At 39.7% G+C, this 20,855-nt stretch overlaps 1 protein-coding gene across 1 annotated transcript in view; it reads right to left on the bottom strand.

Annotated features, from left to right (window-relative positions):
- The window catches only part of LOC119487029 (polypeptide N-acetylgalactosaminyltransferase 18-like), a 184,265-nt gene that overhangs the window by 45,398 nt on the left and 118,012 nt on the right, over positions 1-20,855 (bottom strand). Inside the window, exons 5-8 of the mRNA XM_037767672.1 lie at positions 18,857-19,054; positions 14,116-14,230; positions 6,285-6,470; positions 4,845-4,982 (exon numbers count right to left, since the gene is read on the bottom strand). Coding sequence (XP_037623600.1) covers positions 4,845-4,982; positions 6,285-6,470; positions 14,116-14,230; positions 18,857-19,054 — 637 coding nt within the window. The remainder of the gene's footprint in view (positions 1-4,844; positions 4,983-6,284; positions 6,471-14,115; positions 14,231-18,856; positions 19,055-20,855) is intronic.

The raw sequence follows: 20,855 nt of genomic DNA, 5'->3' as shown, positions 1-20,855 counted from the left end.
GAGGTAGGGGAAACTGGCGATGCAGACGGTGAGGTGGTGAATTGAAGCCAGACTGTAGAAATTAAATGTGTGAGATTATATGTATAATGATGCCTCTCACACTTTTAACTTCACTTCATACTTATATCCACTTTATCATAAACATTTAAACCAGCAGTGTTATTTGTGCTAGTGAGCCATAACTATTCCATAAGTGCCTTACAAATGTAAAAGAAACTGAAATCTCAAATCAAATTCCGCTCAATATCTCATCAGCGCTGTCTCACCATCACGTCCCTTTTTCTAACGATATCGACTGTCTTGATCATTCTGGCAAGTTGTGAATCGATCAGGTGTGACACTCGTAAAATATTCTGCGTGGTGGTGGTGGATATACCGGCACTGAGGACTACGTGACGTGAATGAAAGAATGAGGAGGGAACGAGTATTCAGAGCCCTCCTCACCTACAAGCACCTCCATCTCTGTGTCAGAAAAAAACTTTTCTTGGTCTTCCTCTCGGTAGTTGCCGTAATTCACAGTAAAGCTGCGTTGATCAACAAGGCTCATTTACAGTACATGCAGAAACATTCATGAGGTGCTTTGCATCAACCATTTATGGTTGAATGTGGGCGTGTAGAGGGCGGAATATGAGGCAGATCCACATGCACACATTTCCAGGTGGACTGTGATCTACGTATAAAGGGAACATTGCCTGCAGGTGTGCGTACGCACAGTTTTATAAGTCTGATTTATTTTTGGTGCACGCCATTTTCGGCTTTTGTGCGCACATACATTTTTAGTATGGATCCTACGCACTGTTTTATAAATGAGACCCCAGATCTTTTACTTGACTAAAAGTAGCAATACCACCAGAGTAAACCTACTCTGTTACAAAGTAAAAGTCCTGCATTCAAGTTAAAGTTTTTACTTAAAGTTTTTCTCATTCACTTTGGCTCAGTTCTCGAGTGATAATTTCATTTTCTTTTTTCAAAACAACAAGCTCAAATCTCTGAACAATTAGTTTGTTGTTCCCAACAGATTAGAATGTCTCATTCATTCAAGCAAATTGCACATGTTTTGGCACAAAAGAGCCAGTACAGTTGTCTATAATTTGCACAATAACCACTTGCACATGGCTCGATGATCTAAACTGATGAGTTAATTCTCAGTGAAATTGTCACAGTCATAGATAGAAAACTTTGTCTGTTTTATATTTATGGTCACACTCTTCCCAACTTCTAAACATCCTTTCATTGTTTGAGCCATCACATGCAAAATGATCCATGCAGTTATCAAAATCATATATGTATATTCCATAAATATATGCCATGGTGTTAAGTACTGTGAGGATGTAATATTAGTTGTTTTTACTGAACTACAGCAGCTTTTTTCATTGCTGCAGATTTTTTTTTTTTATTGGCATGGATTCCATTTTGTGGCAAATTTTCTGTTCACTGTATATGAATTAACATGAAAGCTCAAAGGTTAATTTTCTGTTGATAATACATGTAACACATTGCTGTATACACACATGGACGTATTGTAGCCTACAGTATTGACTTTTCCCAGAAAGCTTTTACCTGCTGTTGAAATGACAATCTAAAAAGCTCAGTGTGATACACAACAACATTCAGCTAGAGAAGACTGACATACTGGAACAGTACTGTAAGCAGTCAGTGTCAACAAAACACAGATTACTATATTAGAAACATTTCCAGGGTTGACTGCCGTGGTGAAAAACATTTAAACATTTTGACCAGTACGGCTCACACTGTGACAAAACAAGTCTTCATTTTGGTGGCGTTGGCCAGTTAATGATGCAATAACTCGGTTTGAAGCATGAACGAAGTGTTTTGGGTGAGTTACTACCTTTTGCAGTAATGCAATAGAGTTGAGATGCCCCATCAAACAGTTGTGACAATTACACTTACAGTTTAGAGAAGACTGTTTCAAAAAATGAGCCAAAGCGATTGAAAGAAACTGTAGGTAAAAGTACATAGCAGCAAAATACACTTAAAGCGGGAGTAGGCAGTATATTTTTGGCATCATTGGGCAAAAATAATATAATAACCTTTCAGCATATTTTAATTCAAGTGTTGTGAGAGAAAAGTAGACTTCTGCTCCTCCTCATGGCTCTGTTTTCAGGCTTTAGAACATCTAGCCCGTGACGGGAGACTTTGACCAATCACAGGTCATTTCAGAGAGAGAAAGTTATTGAAATGAATGACTAGTACTAGTACAGGTTACTGTATGAAGGATGATGATTGTAATGAATGACTTCTACTAGTACAGGTTACTGTATGAAGGATGATGATTGTAATGAATGACTAGTACTAGTACAGGTTACTGTATGAAGGATGATGATTGTAATGAATGACTTCTACTAGTACAGGTTACTGTATGAAGGATGATGATTGTAATGAATGACTTCTACTAGTACAGGTTACTGTATGAAGGATGATGATTGTATTGAATGACTAGTACTAGTACAGGTTACTGTATGAAGGATGGTGATTGTAATGAATGACTAGTACTAGTACAGGTTACTGTATGAAGGATGACGATTGTATTGAATGACTAGTACTAGTACAGGTTACTGTATGAAGGATGGTGATTGTAATGAATGACTAGTACTAGTACAGGTTACTGTATGAAGGATGACGATTGTATTGAATGACTAGTACTAGTACATGTTACTGTATGAAGGATGGTGATTGTAATGAATGACCGGTACTCGTATTGGTTACTGTATGAAGGATGATGATTGTAATGAATGACTAGTACTAGTACTGGTTACTGTATGAAGGATGATGATTGTAATGAATGACTAGTACTAGTACAGGTTACTGTATGAAGGATGGTGATTGTAATGAATGACCGGTACACGTACTGTTTACTGTATGAAGGATGATGATTGTAATGAATGACTAGTGCTAGTACTGGTTACTGTATGAAGGATGATGATTGCATTGAATGACTAGTACTAGTACAGGTTACTGTATGAAGGATGGTGATTGTAATGAATGACCGGTACACGTACTGTTTACTGTATGAAGGATGATGATTGTAATGAATGACTAGTGCTAGTACTGGTTACTGTATGAAGGATGATGATTGTAATGAATGACTAGTACTAGTACTGGTTACTGTATGAAGCACACACACATGCCCCCCTCTTGTCAGGTGGGAGGGGCTTAGGACAGAGACGGGAGGGAGGAGAGCTGCAGGATGAGGACTGTATTTCAAAAATCTGGCTTTTTTTTTTTTTTTTTTTTACTTTTCCAGAAATCTGCCTACCCTTGACACAACATATTATTATGGATTTTTTGCCCAACAACACCAAAAAGAAACTGCCTCCCCCAACTTAAGTAGTAGTAGGTTAGTCTATAACGACATACCATAATGTATTAATTCATTTATATTTTGTATTAATAATCTGAATCTGCAATGTAACAAATATTCTAAAACTCAAATAAATGTAGTGGAGTAGAACTAAAAGGCCGGGTGTTGAGTGGCAGCATCTTTTTTCAATTGTTCTCAATGAGGAGAAAACGTACACAGCCATAAACGCAGGACGCAGGTTCCCCAGAAGACCACTGTTCATGCCCCGGATGAAACCGAGTCAATGTTGACTTATTTAACCTTAGTTTTGTTACGTAACTTACGTACTTAATGTCTAACCAAGTACTTTTGATGCCTAAATTTAACCAACGTTTTATTGCGTAAGTAAACCTATGTCGGAAGTTTATTTTGAAAAGAGACTGTATCTGTGTAACGAGTGGAAACTGGACACGCTGTCCCTGATGCAAAAAACTGACATTGGAGGGGTACCTTGAGCGTCCAGTTGGCTACCCTCTATCAGTACACGTGTTATTTTATGACGATCGTTTCTTGGTCAGATGGAGCGTCATTTAAAGCGTAGAGCCATTGACAATGCGTAAGTATTTGATGAGTTGGGAGTGAGAATGGGTCGTTCAGAAAGGTGCTGGGTTGAAGCCCTTTTCTGCTAGCGAAAAACGCTTTATGGACACTCAGCCTATAGTTGCATAAAATGGAAATACTCACGTAAAGTACAGCTACCTCAAAATTGTACTTGAGTACAGTAATTATAGACAGATATTTCCCTCAAGAGTTGGTGGAGACCAAAACGCAGCTAAAATGGAGTGAGTGTTTGACTCAAACACAACTCCAAATACATGCTAATGTTGCTCTGTGTCTACTGGATGTGTAAATAAGCAACTGCCTGCAAAGATGCTCCCTATAACAACTTTATCATTGTTGAGCTCTGCTGCACCCCAGTGACCAACACATCTGTTAATTGAGGTTTAAATAAAACCCAAACAAAAAAAATCATAAATCACTCATAAAGAGTGAAAAAAAAAAGATTCAAACTGAAGTAATATGGTGAAATTAAAATGGCTTAATTGTGGGAGTACACATTAAGGGTCTTTGAAAACATCGTTGCCTTTTGGCTGAAATGTGACGAGGTAAGATAAATGAAAATATGTTCACACATTTTTAAAATTCCTTGCTGGTAGAGCTGCCACAGCAAAAGCATATTCATTTTTGAAGCTTAGGGAGTGTCTTGTTCCTACTTCATAATTAATTAAAATAGTCCTGAATACTTTATGTTCTGCTTTGAGGAGTGTCTGTATGTGTAGCAACCAGCGGGGACTGAGTGGGGAAGTGTACGGTGTAGTGTTTCTCCAACTGTGAAGCTGGCATACAGATTTTGTGAACCTGTGGGCTCCTATATCAGATGAATAGCAGTGTACTTTAATTAACAAGCCTATCTTTCAGCGTAATGATAAATGAATTTTACTCAAATCAAGGTTGCAGACTAGAAGGGGAAAAATTAACTCACCACTCCGTAAGCGACTGTGTTGCTGTAGGATCGGAGCTCGGGGTAGATGTTGGAGAGAAACCAGCTGAACGGTCGGCACTGGAGTCTGGATCGAAGGGCTTTTCTCTCAGAAATGTCCCCAATGTCTATTCCTGACTTCTAGAGAAGGAAATAAATACAAACACATCTGAGATTACTTTTTGGGTATTTCACTTATACTAACCTCTAGCAACAAAATAAGTACAAGAAGCTTCAACTTCCCAATGTTGCAAGAAAGAAAATGTATGTATGAATGAATGAATCAACAACATGATGGGAAGCTGTCAGCTTGAGATTTTGACAACATTTGGAGCCAGAGTCTGCCTTCATCGAGGTTGAGCCTCGCGCGGCGAGCATGACTGCAGCTTGTTAGCGAGAGAGAATCACAGTTCATGACATCTTACCCCGTTTTTACATCATCAAATAACTAAATAAAACCAAACTTATCAGGGAAATTAACACTTGAACATACATCAGCATGATACGAATGACAGGTACCACCTATGGGAAAGATTTATTTAATGTGTACTTTGACATTTTAGTTTGGTCCATGTCCCATTCGCTAACATGGAGGATGTGGGAATTCTTTATATACAGTCCATGTACACAACTCTCGCTCCGCTGCTGTTGTACCTGGCCAGAGAACCCGAATTGTTCCCAAACAACTGATTTAAAGGTCCCATATCATGCTCATTTTCAGGTTTATACTTGTATTTTAGGTTTCTACTAGAACATGTTTACATGCTTTAATGTTTAAAAAACCCTTTATTTTCCTCATACTGTCTGCTTGAATATACCTGTATTTACCCTCTGTCTGAAACACTCTGTTTTAGCACATTCCAATGGAATTGCAACAGAATTGCGTTGCTAGGCAACAGCTTGGGTCCATGTTTACTTCCTGTCAGCTGATGTCATTAACATACACTGCAACAGGAAATAAACTGGGACCCATTTAGAATGTTTACGTTTAAAACTGTGAAATGGTCTAAATAATTGTAGATTTGTGACATCACAAATGGACAGAAATCCTGACGGCTTGTTTCAAAAGCTCAGTTTCTGAATACAGGCTGTGTGTATTTCTCTGTGGATTAAGCGTTAAGATACCTTCACAGTATTTACATAGAACTTAAACCTGCTTTATAATATAAAAGCCATGAAAATGTCACTTTTTACAATATGGGACCTTTAAAGGACGCAGGTGGGTCTTCCGGGTGCTCCTGTGCTTTGGTTCCGCATTGCGTGTATCAATCTACTTACCGCATATTCTGCGTGCGACTGCGTGCACCGGAACGTGACCCCTGGACTGCGACGGTTCGGCATGAATACACAAACCGTTACAGCCCTAATGTACACAATTACGCCCACATACAGTAAACAATCACAGTGTCAAACTCCCAACACACAAGTGTACTGTTTGTGTACCTGTAGTGGAACATTCCAGGCCATGTAGACGTGACTCTTGTACTGGTCCATCCAGACCTCAGCCACCCTCAGAGCGTTACGACGCACATGGGCTGTCAGGTTTGCTGTGTAGGGTTTGTGGGCACGCTCAATGTGTGCAATCCTCGAACAGGGCAAGACCTCCACGCTGCCGCCACACTGCCACACCTTTGTAACACACACACACACACACACACACGCACTCACATTAGTGACTGCAGGGACCCAAAATAATGGTATGGATATTTTCAGTCCCTGCCAAGTGCATGCCAGTTAAACCTCCATCCTCTAAACAGGGGATTAACTCCTTGCTGTGACTGAACCTGCTTGATAGAATTAGTATGAATGAAAGGTATCATAGGAGCACACTGAATATGCCCACCCAGGTGCATGCTATTTATTTGTATTTATTTATTTTTATCCAACATTTTGCAGTTGGGTGACTGGAAGCTGTCAGATATGTCTACACAGGCCTAGCTAGCTTCATGGCAGGCCCATGAATGTGACACAAGTTTAAATTGAACAAGATATGAGGCTTACTATAAATAACCAGGTAGCTATTCATAGATCTGTATTGAGCAATGAAGACAGAAACTGAAATGTAACTTGCAATAAACTTAATGTTCAACTAAACATGTCACGGCGCTGTAGTAATATGGCGAGTCCTTTCGGCACCTTTGTAAACTACTTGGGCTGTTTACAGCTCCGAGGTCGGCTCGTGATCTTCAGTGATAGTTTCGGCGTCTGCTCTATTTTCTCTGAGCAAATCTAACAAGAAAACATACTGATAATCTACTATAAATGATCTTATTCTGATAAATGATAAAACATGCATCCCAAGCACGCTTTTGACTTCCCTCCTCTCTCCCTGCTGTTCTCAATTTGCAAGTTTTAATTCCACCGATTCACTCCCCCCCGATCAAATTTCAAAATCCGCTATTAGTGCATTTTACATCTTTTAGGACCTAATGATTTAAATAAGGGCTATTCAAGTGAGCTGCTTCCAACAAAACAGCCAGACCAGGAATCATCCAATTTGCAATGCAGACAGTTAGAGGCGAAGTCTGGAAGAAAATGAAGGAGGCGAGGGTCTGCAAAGAGGTGAACATTCAGTTCAAGGTGGACTTTTTTCAAAGGAAGACCGCGAAGCCCGTAAGCCATGGCCCAAGGTGCAAGAAGCCAGGAGAAATGGAAAAAAAGGTCTTTCTAAAAGAAGGCTACGTACTTATTGATGGACACAGAATTGACCCTTAACTGATGTCCTCAGCAAGGTAAAACTCACACATCTGTCAAAGTATACAAGGTTTTGTTAAATGTGTACTAGATATAAGCTAAACCGTTTAGTCTAAGCTGTGGCTTTTGTTTTATTTCCAATAAGCTGTTGTGGTTTTTGTTATTAAGGACGAGATGTTCATTCCTGCACTGGAGTGAAGTTGAGTGCATATTGAAGCAGTTAGATTATTAATTCATATCTATTTCTGTATTATCTTTAAATGTCAGGGGGTTGAAAATAGTATTAAGAGTAAAGCTATCTTTCTGTTTTGCAAGCAACAAAAGAAACTCATTCTGTTATAACTGATGAAATATTTAGGACAATTCAACTTGGAGATTCTGCCTTTTTTTACACATGGAACTTGACATTCGGCTGGTGTAATGGTATTATTTCACAGATTTCCAGGCATTATAATTGATCATAAGAGGGATACAGAAGGTCATTGGATGGTAAATGGACTTGCATTTATACAGCGCTTTTCTAGTCTTCCGACCACTCAAAGCGCTTTACGCTACATGTCAGCATTCACCCATTCACATACACATTCATACATTCATCATACACTGATGGCAGAGGCTGCCATACAAGGTGCCAACCTGCCCGTCAGGATCTAATCTAAATACTCATTCACACACCGATGGCTCAGCCTTCGGGAGCAATTTGGGGGTTAAGTGTCTTGCTCAAGGACACTTCGTGACTATGTGACCGGAGGAGCCTGGGATTGAACCACCGACCTTTCCGATTGGTGGACGACCTGCTCTCTGAGCCTCAGCCGCACATTGGATAATGATGATAGTGGAGATAAATAACAAACGTTTTATATCATTATGTATCTATATAATAACAAAGTTGCCAATATAGACATGTTTGCAAAACCTGGTAAACTTTGAAATAATGGGAATTAACCTATACTTTGGATAAACGGGTGGAGACTTTAATATAGCCCCCTGATTCCTGGTTAGATCGTATACCTCATAGAAGCCGACAACCTGAACGTGATGACACTAATTTATGTACAATTAATGTGATTGATTACTGGAGGATATCTAACCTGATTTCCATCCAACATACGTGGTTTAATTCTTCAGGAAACGGACAATGTTCAAGACTAGACGATTGGCTTATCTCTTGTGAACTGTGTAATGATCATTTCAGCTTCTCCACTCACAGATCACTGTATGATTAATTTGTTCTTATCAACATCGAAGCATCCTCAGATCTCTGCTAATATTTGGAAATTTAATAATGACTTGTTACAGAATGTTGGATTTTGACAACAGGTTAAAGTTCTCATTAAGGAAGTGGAAAAGCGAGACGTGTCTAATGTGAATGAAGTGGGAATGGTTTAGGTTCAAGGTCAAACAAGCAGCCATAGACAAAGGTAAAAACTTATCACAAAACAAAAGGAATTGATTGATAAAATTAATGAATTAACAAACAACACTTATGATCAATGCTAATGTAACAGAAGGGACTGCAGGCTGCACGGTGGTGCAGTGCAGCCCTTCTGTGTGGAGTTTGCATGTTCTCCCCGTGTTAGCGTGGGTTTTCTCTGGGTTCATCTCACAGCTCTAAGATATGAAGGGTTAGGTTCATTGTTTACTTTAAATTGCCCGTCAGCTTCTCTCTCTGCTTGGACACTTGAATTTCTCCACCCGAACCATCCTTAAAGGTCGATCCTCCCTCCTTCACTTATTCTCATACTTCTCCATTCAGACATCCACTCCGCCGTCAACATCAAGTAAAGGTCACTCACAATTACTAGACCTTTCATCCACAAACTGACCTTAATCTCAGCCCAACACCTATCCATCATCTAAGCCATCTAAATGTACTCAGCCATAGCAGCCATTCATTTTCATGTCTTTTATATTATAAAGCAGGTTTAAGTGCTTTATAAATACTGTTAAACTATCAAAACGCTCAATATACAGAGAAATACACACAGTCCGTATACAGAAATTGTGCGTTTGAAACAAGATGTCAGGATTTCTGTCCATTTGTGATGTCACAAATATACAATATTTAGACCATTACACGGTTTTAAACAAACATTCTAAATGTGTCCCAGTTTATTTCCTGTTGCAGTGTATGTTAATAACATCAGCTGACAGGAAGTACATATGGACCCAAACTGTTGCCTAGCAACGCAATTCTGTTTCAATTCCGTTGAAATGCACTAAAACGGAGCGTTTCAGACACAGGGTAAATACAGGTATATTCAGGCAGATAGTATGAGGAAAATAAAGTTTTTTTTTAACATTACAGCATGTAAACATGTTTTAGTAGAAACACAAAATACATTATGAACCTGAATATGAGCACGATATGGGACCTTTAAACTCTTCAGCTGACAGTTCCACTGCTTTCAGTGATCTCACATCAACTTTTTTCAGCGCTTCCATTTTACTTTCACAAACTGTGTTTTGACCTAGGCTACTGTGTTTCAGCTATTTAAAATGTTTCAACTGTAGGCTACAAATTTTCACCAGGGAAGAGATGTAAATCTCTTCTCCAGGAAATCTTGCCTTATCTAGGTGCCACTACAGTATTTAATGAACTGATGCTTCTACCATGGCAACACACATTTCTGAAGTAAACCTTGCTAATTGCCATGATAGCACGGCTCAAAATTCTGCAGCGGGCACTCAGGACTTCAGAGTACCGACCAGACAAGTGCTGGAATGGTTAATGCTGACTTGAATACAAACGCCTGTTCTCTCTATTCCAGTCCTGCACTTTGTTTGTGTGTTTGCTCTGTAATCCCTCCTTGCGGCCGGCCTCTTTCCCTGTATCCTTTCAAAGCAAAAGAGCTGCCGCAGAACAACAGTAAAAACTGTACCACTGGCTCGGCGCCCAGGCAGGAACACTAACTAGAGCCAAATTCTGAGATAATACACGCTTCCCTCAGAAATACCTCAACATTGCCTATAAAGGATTTACAACACAGGGTTAGAGTATAAGGAGCTATTCTTCGAGCATAACAATCTGCGTCTGAGCGTGTGGGTGTGCAGAGCGAGATAGAGAATGACACGTGAAAAAAAAGCGGACAGTAAGGTGAAAGAGGAGATTCAGAGTGTGAAATATAAAACAGAGAGAGAGAGAAGGGATAAAAGCAAAGGGAGATAAAGTGGGAAGTATGGAGAGAAGATAAAGAAAGTGAAATAGAGGGGGAGAGCGAGTCTTTTTGAGTCATCCTTTCCAAAAGCCTTTTCTTTTTTTGATTTGTTATCTTCACTCTAAATAAAAAAAACATTCTCCCGCGGCATAAAACAGGGTGATGCTCCAACTATTACCCAGAAAACATCACGGAACATCATTGTGACGTTGAGTAGTCGCAGTTTATGTGTTTGCGTTGGCATCCAATGTCTAGAACTTGTGTATGACTGATTTTATGTGTCATCCAGACAAAACAGAGCTCATTTACATCCCTAATGGTCTGTCAGTCTGTCTTCTTTGGTTTAATGCAGAGCAAAATCTCGCTTGTGGACTTTTTAAAAGTTTTAATGAGGAAAATGAGAGGCGAAATACAATAAATGAAGTTGTGAATTATAAATCACGCAGAGGACGACCGCCTGTTGTGATGAAAAAGTCGTCATGAGACAATGAGCATTAAATATGCACACTGCTAGGCCACGGCACAGATGAAGCTTCATAAAAGTAATCTTTATCACAATGGGAGCGTGCAGGCCAGAGATATGGAGCGCCTCTGCAGAAACTGGGTGAAAAAAAAATGACATCGCTGATAACAAAAGGCGCCTGTGTTTGGTATGAAGGCGATGGAAATAGAACAAACTGGCTGTTTTCTGACTTAAACCCTGGGTTGAACTCATATGACGAATTCGTTAGAGCAAATGCCCTTGAGACACGTGCGCAGAACTGATTCTGTCAAAAATATCACTGCTGATTTACATAATCATTGATCTGCATGGGGCTCTTTTGCAGTGCAACAAAAAATTGAAATATTGACTTTTTCTTGATGTGTTTATAGTCACAACTATGTGGTATGAAATAACTGACAATGATGATCTGTTTGTATGTGTTTAGGCAGGCTTGTTGGGGCTACATTTGATGTCAGGTTCTGACTTCGAATACCCCGTTGGCACTGGTGTTTGCCCAAGAAAAGAAATGTCAATACTCTGGCTGATGTTCTTGCTAACCTTTTGTTGCCTTTCAACCAGTCTTGGACCTCAGACCTCACATACAGATAGATAGACGGGGGTAAATCTATCCTGCTCTAGCCCACCCTGAACCAATCCCGAACTCCGAACGACCGCACAACGAGCTGAACAGAAGCTTTGAAGAGTCTCTCCACTGAGACTGGGTTCATTTCAGTTCACTGTTTGTTGACATAGCTGTAGAGGGCAAATGATTTTTAGCACCGTGCGTGACTCTTGGCCCCTCTTTCAGTTCGTAGGCTAAAGTGTAATGTGGGCAGAGCTGCCGACAGCTGGAGGGAGCATCTGATGTGGGTCAGAAAAACACTGACTGCTGGGGGTTGCAGAAGCAATGGTGAGATCTGCTCCCGCAGAGAGGACCGTCTGTTCGTGGCCTCGCTGCTTATGCTTTGCTGAATAAGTCAATGTCAACAGTTGTTCAAGCAATTTGTCTCTACAGTAGGGGGTTGAGGGGGGGTGGGGGGGCTTAAACTGAAGAATTACTTGCCAAAAGAGCTCTATGATAGAGAATCACCTCTCTGGATGTTACAAAGGCACTGATGGTCACTGCACTGCAAGGAGCTAAGGAGAAAGCCATTATTGGACTTGACTGTAGAGGTCTGACATTCAAGCCTCCAATGGAGAAAGTCAACACCCTGCACAAAAGAGTTTTATGAGCCGAAGAGAGACACATTACTGCCAATGACCCACAACATGCAGAAACAACAGGGCACTTTTAGCCTTCGGTGGATTTAGCAATTCAAGACATCATATACTATTAATGATATCAGCTCAAAGCAATTTTTAAGGGAATATTTAGTATGCCATAATTCACATTATGATTATCATTTGACACTACAGTGTCAGTATGAAGTTACACTCACAGCTGTGGAGGGCAAGCTGCATTAAGTTGGTGTGGATGGGGGTATAAAATTACTGGGGGAAACCACAGAACGCAATTGCCACTCTCTAACCCCAAGCAGGACCATCCTCCACCAGAGCTTCTGATAGATGTCCAGCTTGTTCAGCTGTTGTTTCCCTGTACAGAAAGTTCCTTAAACAATCAGCATGTGATATTACATGGGTGGTACATTCATTTTTAAATTGATGCATGCATATGGAATCAAATCAATCTGCGAAAGATTACGATTCCTTACTGTACATTCTGGTTGTGTATAGGTGCGTTTGAAGCGTCAATGTAGTGTTGACATCTATTTTCAATGGGAAGCAGCAAAAGCCTATTCAAAAAGTCGAGTCTATATGTCTCTAGATTACGTCATGTGCTAATTTGTATATCCGCGATGTGATTTATTAATTATTTAAAGGTACTGTTTGTAACTTCTTACACGTATAACTCATTGCGGGTCAGTGTCCCATGCGCACTTGCGTGCGGCTATGCTGTTCCAACACAAACTACACGGAAGAAACCAAAACTGCAAAGTTATATCTAGTGAAGCTCGTCTTGCAAAACGGTAGCTAGGCTGAAGCAGGAAAACACAGTATCAGCATTGATTCATGGAGAGACCTTCGTCTGGTCAGCTAACATTATTGCCAAGCAGCTGAAATATAGAGTGATATTGTGGTTTTAGCTGACGTGTGTCGCCTCACTGTTTTTAGCAATGCTCGTTCATGTGTATATAGAGCGAGCATAAGCGCGAGCACGAGCAACAGGACGTGGACTTTCGTTGACTTAGAGGCCAGAGGTGTCGCTGTTAACAAGCAATTTCTGATTCTTACATAGAGTCCCTTTAAATGTATTTTTTAATGAAAGTTAAACATTTTTATTTGAATCTTACTCACTGCCTCTAATTTCGAAAATGTTTCAACAAAGCTGTTGAATGGACAGTCCCTTTTAAGTTTGCTGAAAATGATTTAAAACCTGTTAATGCTAAATACTGCCAGGAACTGCAACACAACTGAAATAACAGAAATAATGACATTCATCATAATATAATACATGTCAGGTTATGTACTTGAATTTTATAGAAAAAAAAACCTAATTTTGAATGTAATTGTATTAGCCTACATTAAATCACAATGTCATCTGGCAGTTGCTACATCATTAGTAATGAGCGCAGTTCGCTTGAGTCAGACTGAATGAATACATTGAATGACTGATAAAGCCCCCATTCTGTCAAAGGAAAGGTCATTCTCCTTTTTCTGTATGCTGGACACGCCTGCTAAACAGGATATTTCAATTTGGACGGTGACAACGGTTTATGCCTCTACAGAGTACAGGTCAGGACACAGATTACACTGTGTTACAGATGTTTGAAGTATATAGAGGACTGTACTGTATGCTGGGGTGCACAGATGTATAGTGCTGACATGTGGTTGCCGGGGCTGTGTGGCTAATAAAATACAAGTTCTTAAGCCGACTCACCCGGATGCCAAGCTCCACGTTTTCTCCACCGTAAATTTCCATGCCTTCATCTAGCAGACCAATATCCTCAAAGTACTTCCTGTCGACCACAAAGCAGCCAATCAGAGCAGGGCTCCTAGAATAGAGGGTGAAGGGAGGGAAAAGAGACAAAGAAAGAGGTAAAAAATGTGTTGTATTTAGCTAAATGCTCAGCAATTATGGAGTTTAAATGCAAAATATCTTCAAGACACACACACAAGCACAGTCCTAAACCACAATTAGCTCCACACTGGGCAACAAGGCCCTGAAGATTTTTTTTTTTTTTTTAAAGTATGCTGCACATTTGGTGCTCTAGACAGGCCTTAACTGTCAAAATTATGATTTCACCTACGACAACTTCAGGAAATTTTGAGGAAAAACAGATCTTTCATCAACATCAAACTGATTCAACAAGACTTAAAAATAACTGTTATTAGTATTCATGCTGTCAGTCCCACACATCTTTTCTTATCAAAATGAAATACAGCACCGCTGCGAAAACAGCTTGTTTTGGTGAATTTCTCCTCCCTGTGGATACACAGATTGGCAAATTCCCAGAAACACTGAATCCCCAAAATGCTAATAGACACAAGGCCCTCTCACTATTGACTATGTACAAATCTTTTTCTCTACAACCTCCAGATACCAGCACAACAAAATCACAATTCAGATGTCACATATCAGAGTTATATAGTTTATACTGCTCAATCTCAACGTCACATATCATTTATTTTATAGTGCAGTATATTGAGTACATGAGATAAAGAGCTATATGAAGTTTCACATGCAGCTTCAGATTCATGAAATAAACACACATTGTTTGCTCCATAACACACGTTGGGTACGAATAAAGAAGGATTTATTATTAGCTGATTTTCTAGTAGGATTTTGACCGTGAAACAGTGGTATTGACCTTCACTTAGCCAAGAAGCTACAATGTACAGCTTAGTAATGTTGTAAAGGTCCCATATTGTAAAAAGTCAGATTTTCATGTCTTTTATATTATAAAGCAGATTTAAGTGCTATATAAATACTGTTAAACTATCAAAACGCTCAATATACGAAGAAATGCACACAGCCCGCATTCAGAAATTTTGGGTTTGAAACAAGCTGTTAGGATTTCTGTCCATTTGTGATGTCACAAATATACAATATTTAGACAATTACATGGTTTTAAATGTAAACATTCTAAATGTGTCCCAGTTTATTTCCTGTCACAGTGTATGTTAATAACATCAGCTGCCACGAAGTAAACACGGACCCAAACTGTTGCCTAGCAACGCGATTCCGTTGCAATTCTGTTGAAATACGCTAAAACGGAGCGTTTCAGGCAGAGGGTAAATAATGGTATATTCAGACAGACAGTATGATACAAATTATGTGTTGTTATAACATTAAAGCATGTAAACATGTTCTAGTAGAAACCCAAAATATAAGTATGAACCTTAAAATTAGCACGATATGTCCCCTTTAAAACATGAACAGTTTTGTTACAAAAGAGATGTCTGCCTTATCATATCTGAAATCTGATATCTGAAAAGTTGACACCTTTCTTTGTGTGACAAAAATGATTCCTTGCATGAAAGTAAAACTAACGGTGGAATATAATTATATATATAACAAATCAGTTATTGCCTGTCTTGAGACCTTTTCTTACAAAACAGTAACATTTTTGTGGATACAATCGCTGATGTTGTTTAACAGTGAACATCAGCTAACTTTTATTCCTAAAGGAAATTTTGGTGTTTTGTAATGAAACCCATGAAAACCATGCTTTTCTCTAAGAATTTTTGCTTACCATCAGTTCTAGGTTTACATGTAAGTAGCACACTGTACTAAACCTGTGTAGCAGAGTTGGTTTCAAGTCACTTACAATTACCAATTTGAAATGTAGAAAGACACTGCAGTTTGCTTCCTAATGAACAATTATCAGCAATTTACTTATTGGCTGGATAGCACAACCCCGATGTATGTCACCTCACTGTGGCGCTACCGTAAGCTAATTGAGGCACAATTGATGACTTGCAGAGGTGCAATTTTTCGCCCCCCTGAGGCACAATTAACACCTCAATAGGGCACACATTTCGCAATTTACGCCTTAGGTGCAATTAAGGCCGTGTGATATGCAATTAACGCCTACTCGACATGCAATTAACACCTCGTGAGGCATTTTTGTAATGTGTCTGTTGGGTGGTACACTACATTTCTTAACCTATGAGATTTGTTTTAAGTTAATATTTTAAATAGCAATCAAAACCTTAAAAACAACAGTTTAATTTACTTTTCTTCACCGAAATTAATGAAATTATGAGATAAACTGTATTTTATTTATTTATTTAAGTTGTCTTACCCCCCTTAAAATCGAGAAGGCCTCGTGACCCCCCATGAAGCTTTGGCTACCCCTAGTGGGGGTCAGGAACCCCAGGTTGGGAACCAGTGAGTTAGATGCATTGAATGAGAATATCCTTTTTTGTGCAAAGACAAAAAAGTCACAGCACTCCATCCCTGCCAGTAGTAGCTGTGACTCTAACTTTAATTTCAATGTGCCACTCTGCATTTTCAAGTAGCTATAATTCACATAGCCTTTTGCGTTGGGGCAATTGATTTCCAGGAGTCTAAACGGTGGGCTCTCAGTCGGGTCAAACACCAAACCGTCAGGAGTTGACCCTAACCAGGAGGCATCAACAGTGAAAACATGAGAATCACTAATGATAAATACAGTGGAAACCTCTCATAGTGATCACGTCTGTCCGGGTCTAATTGATCACTACAGGCAGATGATTGTTATAACCACATTTTTGTTGTTGTGCATCATTTCTCATGCAGATAACAATTTAATTGACATTTGTATATTTATTACATGAACACAAAGTCATGAAATGGAACGCTTTGCCGTTTTTGTCCGGCTCTGCGGAGTGAGTGTGCACACAGAACGGCGCCCCTTTGCCGGGGCTCCTTGTCCTCTCACAGAATACACATGGCAGCTTCAGCATTTTCCAAGAGACCAGAGTACTCATAAGCTAGAATATTACTACCAAGTTGTCTGTTTACAACGTTTTTTTAGAAGTACGTAGGCAGTTTTACTCTGGTTGCCGGGCCGTTTTTCACTTGTAGCCTCTGCAGTGTGTCCAAGCAATCTTTATCTGTCAATTGGCAGTGTTTTCCTGGCCAACTGTGTTGAAGAACTAGATCATTATATCCAGTTCTGAGTATGTGCAATGACCGTACACACTGTAGGTCTCGTCAAATGTGCTGTACAGTAATAGTGGGGACAAAACTTACCTGTCGCCAAAAAAAAAGATATTGGCATTGAGCGTTTCTGTAAACTGTTGGATACGCTGAATGTTGATGTTTCTGAACCACAATAAATGTTTCATAAATGATTTCATCAGTCTTGTATCACGTTTGCAGAAACACACAATGACACGTAATTAATGTTGTGAAACGATCGGTTAGATGTAGGCAACAAGACTACTTGGGTAAGGTTAGAAAAAACACCGGGGTTTGTTTTAAAATAATAACAACCGTAACAACGTATTTAACGTGGATAAACAACAACCGCTGTTAGCGGTCTTTCTTATGTAACGTTACGTAAAAAGCGTAACAGCATTAGGTAAAACGACGTTACGTAAAAAGCGCAAAGTCAGCGTTTACTTTTAGTTTCACATGAACAGCGGCCTCCTTGATTAGTGTCCTGTTTGTTTGATCACTCCACCACCGCTCCCGCCCGCCCTTACAGGGCTTCCTCGCTTGTTGTACTCTTTATTTTACCAGGTAACGGGTCGTGTCTAGAAGGTAACCTACAAAGTGCGAAAACTTGCAAAAACTCTTGCAAGACCCGCTGCCCAACGACCTATCCTTACCTTAACTATTCAAGGTCAATGCCTAACCTTAAAGGCAGGGTTGATGATGTTCTCCAGTATACACTATTTGTTATATTGGTTGAAATGGTCTTTACACCCCGACAGCGATCCATTACTGATGAGCTCTGAAAAGGACCGGAAAAGAGCCGTCATCTGTAGCTGCTGTAATCCTGTAAAAACATCTACCAATCAGTGCCTCGCGGTCCGCTTGGAAAGAACCAATCAGATGCCTCCCTGCCTCCCTGCTCGTAGTTACGATGCGGCGGTGCTCGTGCATGTGTGTCAGGGGGGTAGGAGGGCGTTGCCTTGGAAGGAGCCCCGAGGGGAGGGGTGGGTTTAGACGGAGCTCCTGAGGTGATGCTACTTTCAAATTATGCTAGCTTTCCAACATTGTCGACCCTATCTTTCTCTATTCAAGGTCAACGCCTGACCGTAACCATCTTGCAAGAGTTTCACAAATTGTGGGTTACCTCCTGGACACCACCCAGGTAACCTTCAGCAATGATCGATCGATACAACGTCATGTGCGTTTATAGGGGTTAGAATATTGACACTACACTTACCAGAATTTACATACATAATAATCCATGGGGATTAGTGTCCAGGAAATTAAAATATAAAAATAACAAGTTCAGTAAGTGATCTTATCAAGCCTTCAATATGCTTCATGTCAAATTATTAATACTATACTGTATATATTAATATATTTTGCTGGTGTCTCACTTCTTTCATATTTAAAAAGACAATTTACTCAATGACACACAACTTTCTAAAAGGTTTATTTCCTTATCATGACTTTTTTAATTCATCTTCTTCTTTTTAAACTCAAAACAAAGTATTTCAGCTCTTCCTGTATTTACCTGATCGGGGCTGTGTGGTTGTGTTGTGTCCACCAGGACTTTGGTGGGTTGAGGTATCGACACCACAGCTCCCAGTCAAAGCCCTGAGCAGACAACGGGTACTCCTCAATCTCAAAGGTGTCATACTTGATGTTGTCAAAAGAGGGAGACACCACTCGGGTCCGGTCCTCCTTTATTCGCTGCAGTATAGGTTCTGCCCTGTGAGAGGACAGAGCAACAAAATTAATCCGTGAGTCAGCGGTACATCGTTGGCTGCAGAGCTCCAAGCCAACACTCTAAAATACACTATGATAAGTGACCATCATGACATCTAAACAAAAATGTGAAAATAAAACTGATACAACTGAAATGAGAGTCAAACTGTTTGCACATCTGAAGGCAAGTCTGGTAGTTTGACAGAAAATATGATAAAACATTATATACAATTTGTGATATCAGGACATATTTCCAAAAAAAACCCCGCCTGAACATTGTTGAAGCCCCTGAAAACTTGGTTTCAAATGCTCTATAACCTAATATTTATGACTATATTAGCAAAAGTCAAAGTTAAAAAACATTATTTTTTAAGTGTTTAACAGTCAAATCTCTGCTAATCTGCTTCATCAGGACCACCTGGACGTGGTTTGCAGGGATGGGCTTAGCCCACCCAAACGTGCGTCTTGCCTACCCCAATCAAAAGTTAAGGAGAAAAAATAGTTTTTTGTTCAGCCAATGGAAAAATAGCACAGAAAATACAGGTACTTTTTGTAACTTCTGATCGAGTGGGCGACCTACAGACCGCCTGAAATGTCGCCCACTGCCCACCTCCTGTGATGCACTACAACTCAGTATACTGCGAAATACAGAGAGCTTTCCCTGGCAGCGATAGGATTAATCGTCATTGTGTGAACTTGTTTGGCGAGGACTTGAATGTAACAGACGTTCATTTATATGTAAAAGTCTCGCACTTCAGCTTTAAAGGTCCCATATTGTAAAAAGTGAGATTTTCATGTCTTTTATATTATAAAGCAGGTTTAAGTACTTTATAAATACTGTTAAACTACCAAAACACTCAATATAAGGAGAAACACACAGCCCGTATTCAGAAATTGTTCATTTGAGACAAGCCGTTAGGATCTCTGTCCATTTGTGATGTCACAAATATTTAATATATAGATCATCACACGGTTTTAAACTTAACATTCTAAATGTGTCCCAGTCTATTTCCTGTTGCAGTGTATGAAACTAACATCAGCTGACAGGAAGTAAACATGGACCCAAGCTGTTCCGTTGAAATGCACTAAAACGGAGCGTTTCAGACAGAGGGTAAAAAGAGGTATATTCAGGCAGACAGTATGAGGAAAATAAAGTTGTTTTTTTTAACATTACAGCATGTAAACATGTTCTAGTAGAAACACAAAATACAAGTATGAACCTGAAAATAAGAACGATATGGGACCTTTAATGCTAGACATCTACGATCTGTCAAAGGATGCACGATAACATGGCGGCATGAGCAGCCAATGATCTCGGAGGGACATCTGTGTGACTCAAGCGTCAATGCTCCTCTCACCTCAAGGGTTAATTTCCAAAAGCCTGAATTCTTATAAAATATTAAGAACTTTCAAAAATATAATAACACAGCCAACATCTTTTATGTTAACACTGAGTCAAATGACTATGAGTAATGTGAAAGGGGCTGCTTAGTAGTACCAAAGTCACCAAGATTAATCCCCAACTCTGCAGCCCTTCTAAGCTTTAGCCTAATAGTTTTGTTTTGCTTGCTCTGAACAACTACCCAAAAAGCACCAAAACACAGACTAACTAGCTATTGAAGAACGTTGAATAGACCTGGCTATTGGTGGAAACTAAAATAAGATTACATATCTCTTATATTTGTCCTGAATATTATTGTTGCTCTGTGTCCACAGGATGTGTGCATTGGCAGCCGTCTGCTAACAGTTTGCCATGACAACTTTATAAGCCAGAGATATGGTGGTATTTGTGTATCTATCTGCTT

Source organism: Sebastes umbrosus, chromosome 4 (genome assembly GCF_015220745.1).
Source record: "Sebastes umbrosus isolate fSebUmb1 chromosome 4, fSebUmb1.pri, whole genome shotgun sequence".
NCBI lineage: Eukaryota > Metazoa > Chordata > Actinopteri > Perciformes > Sebastidae > Sebastes > Sebastes umbrosus.
This window is presented reverse-complemented; position numbering and strand designations above follow the sequence as displayed.